This window comes from Lepeophtheirus salmonis, chromosome 4 (assembly GCF_016086655.4).
Source record: "Lepeophtheirus salmonis chromosome 4, UVic_Lsal_1.4, whole genome shotgun sequence".
In the NCBI taxonomy this organism is placed as follows: Eukaryota; Metazoa; Arthropoda; class Copepoda; order Siphonostomatoida; family Caligidae; genus Lepeophtheirus; species Lepeophtheirus salmonis.
The window spans coordinates 42,199,081-42,207,025 of record NC_052134.2 but is presented as its reverse complement, the minus strand read 5'-3'; the positions used below and the strand labels follow the sequence as shown (position 1 = coordinate 42,207,025).

At 36.5% G+C, this 7,945-nt stretch overlaps 2 protein-coding genes across 2 annotated transcripts; one reads left to right on the top strand and one right to left on the bottom strand.

Moving 5' to 3' along the window:
• Positions 1-1,314: 1,314 nt before the first annotated feature.
• LOC121115976 (transcription initiation factor TFIID subunit 6) lies at positions 1,315-3,739 on the bottom strand. The gene is made up of 5 exons (XM_040710161.2): positions 3,566-3,739; positions 3,271-3,515; positions 2,159-3,200; positions 1,864-2,089; positions 1,315-1,802 (listed from the first exon to the last, which is right to left on the bottom strand). The coding sequence occupies exons 2-5, from the start codon at positions 3,399-3,401 to the stop codon at positions 1,543-1,545; spliced, it is 1,659 nt and encodes a 552-aa protein (XP_040566095.1). The 5' UTR covers positions 3,402-3,515; positions 3,566-3,739; the 3' UTR covers positions 1,315-1,542.
• Positions 3,740-4,348: 609 nt separating this feature from the next.
• Positions 4,349-7,201, top strand: LOC121115972 (BOS complex subunit ncln). Its single transcript, XM_040710156.2, has 3 exons — positions 4,349-4,981; positions 5,079-5,513; positions 5,674-7,201. Exons 1-3 carry the CDS (start codon positions 4,732-4,734, stop codon positions 6,717-6,719), a joined length of 1,731 nt encoding a protein of 576 aa, XP_040566090.1. The 5' UTR covers positions 4,349-4,731; the 3' UTR covers positions 6,720-7,201.
• The last annotated feature ends 744 nt before the right edge of the window (positions 7,202-7,945 follow it).

The following is a 7,945-nucleotide window of genomic DNA, read 5'->3' as shown; positions in this document are numbered from 1 at the left end:
ACTCTTCAGAAAGTGTTGCCGATATATTCAATTATAAATTTAAGAGGATTCGGTTCATTGCTAAATATATGATAGTTATTGTAAACTTAATAGTCAGGTGTTTAAGCAGGATAATTAATTAGTAAAAATTAAATACACTTCTTTGGTAACTTATGATACCATTTTGATATTAAGATATAATACACTAGCTAGGTATTTTTTTTTTGTTTTTAATGTGTGGCCTTTTTATAAAGAATCAGAGGGATATAGAGAAAAAATATCGTCATATTTTGACCCTAGGTAACTTTGTTGGATAGTGTAATTTAGTACAATGCCAAACAAAAAATGAAAAATCAAATGAAATAGAATTAATAACATAATATAATAGCTTCTTTTATAAAAGAAATATCAATATTTAGGCTCATATAACAGAATGAGTTATTTAATTTCCTTCATTAACGGTTCTTGTAAGCCATAGCAATATTTCCACATATTACCCTTATTTAAATAAAAACATTCTTAATTAAAAATTAGCACTTTATGTGCCAAAAAGTATTCGCTATGACATCACTCCCTTAAAAAATGCCGAATGCTACAGGCAGCAAGATTAATTGTATCAGAAGATTAAAGAAACTGTTGTGGAAGTGATATGTTTTAGAAAATAAAAACACTTCTCGGATTGTCAACTATAAAAATTTTCACACGCGAATAAATGTTCAATGTTTACAACTCTAACGAGTTACATACTATTAAATATCATGTTAAAGACTGTCTTTTAGTAATACTATGTTACCTCCGAAATCTTAATGTTTGTAAGATTATGATAATCCCTTTTAAAAAGGTCTTCTTAATTTCGTTAAAAATGCAAGTCATAACTGGGGCCCTCGACCGTCTTACTTGCGAAGTACAGAGAACCCCTGATACTCTTCTAGGTAGAAGAGCGCAATTAGAATAGGTTTGAGAACCTAACAAGTCTCGAAGCCTTTCTAAACAGGAGCCTTTGAACATAAAAATGAAACTATAGGGATAATATGTTATTCGTTTAACTTATGGATATATATATCCCATTGGGACTAGAAAAATAACAGTAATGAGATAAGCTATTGAGCCTAGTAATCTTACTTTCTTTTTCATAAAATTTGTCATAACAAGACATTAGTGTATATAGGGTAAATTGAACTTGAAGAGATACATCATTTTGTAAATGTAGATATATTAACAAACTTATGACTAATTCATTATTAAGAAGCACTTTCGTGTTTATGTTAAAGATAATCGTTATGATTTGCATAAAAATATATAATGGGATGTATTCCTGAGCAGTGAGTTAGAACATTTCTTAGGTGTATAAAATGTAACCATAACTTTATTTTAGTTAAGAAAAAAAAAATATATATATATATATGTTATATTTATACCTTACAAATCTAAGTTGACCACAGAAATTATATATATACATATATATAATATGCTAAATAATATCAAATAAAAACAATAAATAATTTTTTGACGGAAAAAAAAAAGTTTATAAAAATAGAATTCTAAGTTCATTCAAAATTGTTTTTAAATCGATCCACCCCCTTGCACTATACGTTGATTATTGACGACAATTATTCTTTGAGTAGAACCAGATCCACTTGCTCCTGATCCAGGTGGCTTAGATTGTAAAATTTTAGTTCCTCCAACATTGCCTGGAGTGACATTGGATGTATTAGGAGCCTTTCCTCCTCCGCCAGACCCACTACTACCACTCCCGCCACCCGCACTGGAAGCAGAGCCTGAAGTGCCCCTAGACCTTTGTACACCAGCATGAAGATAAGCTCCTACAGAGGATATATAATCAAAATACATGTCATTTTGGAAATACCATCTATGTGAACTTACCAAGTGAACCATAATCAGCTTTGTACTCTTCGATAAGATCAGGTAATGGCCGAATCGTCTTCAAAACAGGACTGGTAAATTTGACTATTGAGTTACGAATATGAGTAGATGCAGTTTTTTCAACATTAGAGCTTCCCAAGTTGGAGTCTTGGGCTCTGTCTATTTGCTTTGATATTTGTTTTAAATAAGGAATAATAAAAACTTTAATTACTTCTGGTCCCAGCTCCTAGAAAATATGAATTGTATGAAAACAAGATAGATACACAACATAAATAATAGTTTAATTCGTGAATACCTGAAGTCCAGCTATAGCTCCATAATATGAAACTAAGGGAGAACTTTCATTTTTCATTGCTTCACTAAATAATCTTGTTACTCTTGTTTGTAAATTATTGGTTGAGGTATTGAAGTTTTTACAAATATTATTCATGAGACGGCTTGCAAAGTCTCTCAATGCCCAATGGTTATCAACTTCAGGACGGCTACATAATTGTCGACTTACAATGCAGGTAATAACGGCAGGTAGAAGTTCATGGAGATATTTTTCAAGGAAAAGGGTCTGATTCTCCAAAAGAGATTTGACCATGCGCATGAGGTAAATAAGAATAGCCAAGTTGTGTTGAACCACATTAACACGCACACCTTCCGCAATGAAAGTGCAGAGTCTAGGAAGCATTTGATGAAGTCCAGGATCACAGGCGAGGGATTGTAACGCTTCGGCACGACGTCCCTCGTCCGAACCCACACAAGCCTCCGTGATTTCTTTATAATAGAGTTGCTGTTCAACACTGAGTTCATGCGTTGCGAGTTGCTTCACCGTCACCGTCTCTGTGGATTTCAACTTTGCAAGCAGAGACGAAAACTTGTTATCACTCGCTTCTCGGGAACTCAGCTTAGCCAGAGGATCAGAGGATTCCTTCTTGAGCATCTCTTTGGATTTAGCAGGCGGGTTTTCTGGAATCATGGGCTGAATACCATCGATGGCCAACCAATGAGAGCGCAGACTCACTGCCATTGGGATCTTGGGGAGGGGAGTGGAGGAAATCAAAGTGGAGAGGTCGATCTCCTTGTCTTCCAGGAAATACACTTCTTTGCAAAGGGCGCTGCAAGACGAGCTCACGTTGTTGTTGTTGTTGGAGAGGCCCACACTCCCGCTCCCGCCACCACTCATGCCTCCGCCAGAGGCATAGCGGAACGGAATGTACTCGCAACACGACATCCCATACAGCGGCTCTTGACCCTCCATCCGAAGAGCATAGTCCAGGTCTTCAGATTGAACTTTACTCCGCTTCCCGTGAAACGCATACTTTTGGGCATCTTGAATCAACATCCGAATCCTGTGTGCGAGGCCCACAAGGAACAACACGTCAAACACTCTGTAGGAGCAATCAACCAAGCAATCCTTACCTATAAGTCAAGTGTTCCGCTAGCTCCTTCGCCGCATCTTCATGAAGAATGCTGGAGAGGCCCAAGGACTCGGCTGCTGTCTTGATGGAATCCGCTCCCAACTCCTTCCGTTCCTCTGCCATTGAATTCATTAATTCAGTCCAGTCGTCTTAAGTCTCCTCTCCTCTCCTCTCTTGTTTACTTCTTTACAATCCCGTATAAACAATTCTGCGCCCACCTACACCAACTAACGCACGCTCAACACCCTACAAACACACACTTAACAACCCCCATTCATTTAGTCCAGAACCCTCACCCTTCAATAGTAGTAGGCCAAATCCAGATCTCACTCATCCCTGGCTCAAGATGTCAAGCGTCTGGACTCTATTCCAGCGTGGAAGCATTCACGCGCAAGTAATAACATGTTAGAATAAGGTTGGGAAAAGTTCAAGTGTAATTACTAATTAGTGATGAAACAGGAAAGGAAGTCATAGTTCCGGAATTTCATTTAAGTAAATAGCTAACTTATCTAGCTACAAAGGAACTTAACGTTTAGCCGTTGGTGGAGAACATAAAAATAACGAGGATTCAGGAGAAAAGCATTGAGCCAATAATAGCTACTTTCTTTTCTTGCCTGGTCTCGTCTTACTCTTCTCAACTTAGGAGAACGAGATTCAGCACGTCGTTTCCTTTATTGAACCACGCAACCTTTCATCTAAAAAGAAAGGCCCGAAATCATCTGGTAGTTAGCCACATAAGTCAATCATACGAACTGCCATTTATCTCTTATGTCTTCCCAGACTGTCACCGTTATATTAGTTCTGCGCCATTTATAAAATAAATTACATATTATTTCAATCTACATAGTATTTTATTCGATACTGTATTATAATATTGCTTAGTAATATTATATTAAAAGAGTAGTTATTATATTATTTCTATGAAGAAATTTTTACTATTTCTTTAGAAAGAGTAAAATGGTCAATCTATATATAAATATACATTATATAAGCAACGAGGGATCAACAAAAAATTATATTCCTGTTCTTTTGGAAACGGAACATACGTATAGAATAACCCATGACTCATGACTTAGTCTATATATCAAAAAGAATAAATTATGAAATAGACATGACGTATTAATGGAGAAGAAGGAATCGACAGCTCACAACAAAATACATAGAGTATTTTTCTGTTATCGACGTATGAGCAGTTGTTTATTTTAGATTTTTAGCTTTCGTGTGTGGTGATGATTCCGGGCGGTAGCTAGAACAACTGCATATATTTAAAGCATTTTTACTTTTTAGTACTCCAAATTTGTTGGAAAAGAGATACCTTTATAAAATAATAACTCTTAACTTATAAGGTAGAAGTGATCCTTCCCATTTGAAGTAGTATTGGCATTGCACATTGGGGCGGGGAGGAAGCATACGTGAGAAGACGTGATTGTGCGGCGTTGCAGTTGTTTGGTTTCCGTGAAGAATGATGAGGGATCTCTGGGATTTTGCGATGGACATGTCACCTTATGGCCTCTTGTGCCTCCTCCTTCCAATTCTCTGTGTGTTAGCTCCTGTGGAGGCCTCATCCGAGTTCCCTGTTCACCGCTTGGCTCAATATGAGCTTGGAAACTCCCTTTCCGTGGGCTCTAAAGTGTCCTTTGTCTCCCTCGAGGCTCGGACTCTGTCTTGCGTGCCTAACGTGCTTCGCAAATTGGTGATTGCTCGCATTCAAGGTTCTTGCCACTCTTAGCCTTTAAAATTTGCCTATTTAATCCACAAGGATTCTTGATGTATAGGTTGTGGCTTGTAACTCTGTTTTTCTTTCCCTAGATGTGTCTGTGAGTGGATTCAATGAGCTCATCCAGGCTGGGATCGGAGGTCTTCTCCTTGTCGTGCCTGGAGGTGACTCCCTTCCTGGGAACGTGGACTCGGTGCTCCAGCTGGAAGAGCATTTACTCAGCACCGACGTGGACATTCCTATTTACTTTGCCCCAGAAAACGAAGATCTCTTGCGCCTGATGGAGGAACTGGAAAGAGAAGGTGTCTCTCCAGGCTCCACCGCATTCCAAACTCTTATGAATAACATTGTCAGTTCAGGTTATCAGTTCGTAACAAGTTCCAGTAGTAATTCCAAAGCACTTCCCAATCCTGGTATTGTGACTCTTCATGGACAACTCTCTGGCCGGGGCGATGAGGATTCCCTCCCCACCATTCTATTGGTCGCCCATTATGATGCTTCTGGAGCTGCGCCAGGAATGTCTTATGGTAATTTTTACTCCCCCTTTCATTTCTTTTCAACCTCGATCATTTTTATTCTTATTCAATGCTGAGGTATGATGTAATGTCTCTTCTCTATGTGATGCTCATTATGTTAACACTGTTTTCATTACTTCATCTAAGAGTAAAAAATATTGAAATCTTGTAGGAGCGGATTCTAATGGCAGTGGAGTTACGATTCTAATGGAATTGGCTCGCCTTTGGAATAAATTATATTCTTCTTCAAGAACACATCCTGGTTATAATCTAGTCTTCCTTCTTTCTGGTGGAGGAAAAATTAACTTTTTGGGTACTAAAAAATGGCTCGAAGAACATCAAGATAATGACTTGAGCTCAGAAATTCTCTCTAATGTTGCATTTGTTGCTTGTCTTGACACCTTGGGCCATGAGGAAGAAGGATCGCTTTATTTTCATGTTTCCAAGCCTCCTAAAGAAGAGAGTCTGGCTGGTAGGTTTTTGAAACATCTTCAAAACGTGGCTCATGTTTTGAACTCTGAAATAAATATTAATGTAGTCCACAAGAAAATCAATTTAGCCGAAGAAATTCTTGCTTGGGAACACGAAAGATTCTCCATTCGTCGTCTTCAAGCTTTCACTCTCTCTTCACTTGCTTCTCATAATGTTTTGAAGCGGAACTCTATCCTTGATACCAAAGTAAGTATGAGTCTCATACATCAGCGAACGCGTTTGATTGCCGAAGCTCTAGCCTGCTCTATTTATGGCCAATTGGATTGTAATGGTCAACTTTTCGGTGGACCTACGTTATCTCCTAATATAAACTCAATCTCAACCTTTATGGCTTATTTAGCATCTACATCCAGAGCCACTAGTCAACTAGTTCATAGTGGAAAGTCTAATTTAGAGGGAAGTCCCAAAGTCATTCAAGATATGGCTGAAATGCTAAAGAGTCGATCGCATAATTTTAAGATACTGATTTCCAAGAGAGATAAGAGGGAAGCTGAATTTACTTTTTACGATGGAGCTAGCACTACGATGAATGCATATAAGGTCAAACCTGCAGTTTTCGATCTCTTTCTTACTTTGAGCATATCTGCATATCTTGGATTACTTTATTTAATACTAACAAGAGCAGGGTACTGGATCTCATTACTCAAAATGTCGAGTGCAACCAAAAAATCTTCTACTCCAATCAAGTCAGACATGAATGGAAATGGTCGTATTAAAACTCACTGAATGAATATCTTTCCTTCCTACTTTGAATCATATTATTTGATTAAATATTACTTCTTTTTGTCAATCTAATCAGCAATATCTTGCTATCCTATTGATTAAAAAAATAATAGTTATCAAGATTTAAACTTCCTTTAAATTATGATTGAGCTTTATTTTCTATTCCTCCATGAGATTTGTTACCAAGTTAATTTCTTCTTTTTTGGAATATATTTTATATGATAATAATGTTTAATTCAGTAATGTTCGTTTATAACACCAACACCAATCTTTGTTGGAGGATGGGTTATTATATTCAGTTTAATATAACATTAAATGTCAAAAATATTTCTGTTATGATTGAAAACAAATTATGATACGTCACGATGTAAGAAATTAAGTCATCACATTTAAGTTACCTCAACTACATCTAATGTACATAATATTATAATGTATAACTCAGAAAACAACTAATATTTCAAATAATTAAATCTAGATACTTCTAAGTCTATGTCTCAACTCGACAGTTATTTCATTTTGGCTCATTTTTTCTCTCATCAGAGAACAGTTCTACATTCGAATTATACATTCAAGTGCCTCTCATGTGTACTTCCTTCAGCACATATTGTATTAGATTTGGCATTGAATTAAGCGAACAATGTTTTTCTGTTGTTCATGCTATATGTCTTTAGAAAGGGACTAAAATAAAAACTATCCAATAGAATGAAATGAAGGATTTTCTGAAAATTGACAACAAAGGGTGTCGTGGGGTCATGGAGTCTAAATGAGTTACACATAAGAGTAGAAGGAGTTAAAATTTCCCTGTGAGGCAACGGCTAGAAGGATCTGTGAAAACGGGAGGGATATTGGCAAAACAAAACAAAAATAGAGCTGATTAGTGAGGCTTCTGATGCTTTAATGGTATAATGATTTTATCTCAAATCACTTCTTTATTTTTGAGATATGATACAGCTCGATTAATAAATTAGTGAATGCAAGGATTGGTATTGGTTAGTGGGTAGAGTTTTAAATTATAGATTTAGTGTTTTTTAAGTGCAATTTATTCTTATGTTAAAATCTTATATATATATAGGGGAGGAATAGGTTCTATATTTTTAGAACTATTTTTGAAGGGTTTTGTAGATCTATTTCCTTAAATTTTTATAAGAGTAGTCATATAGGTTTCATTGTAGTGTTTACATATTTACTAATTTATAATTAAGGGGAAATTGGCTACTAGCCCACTTTGA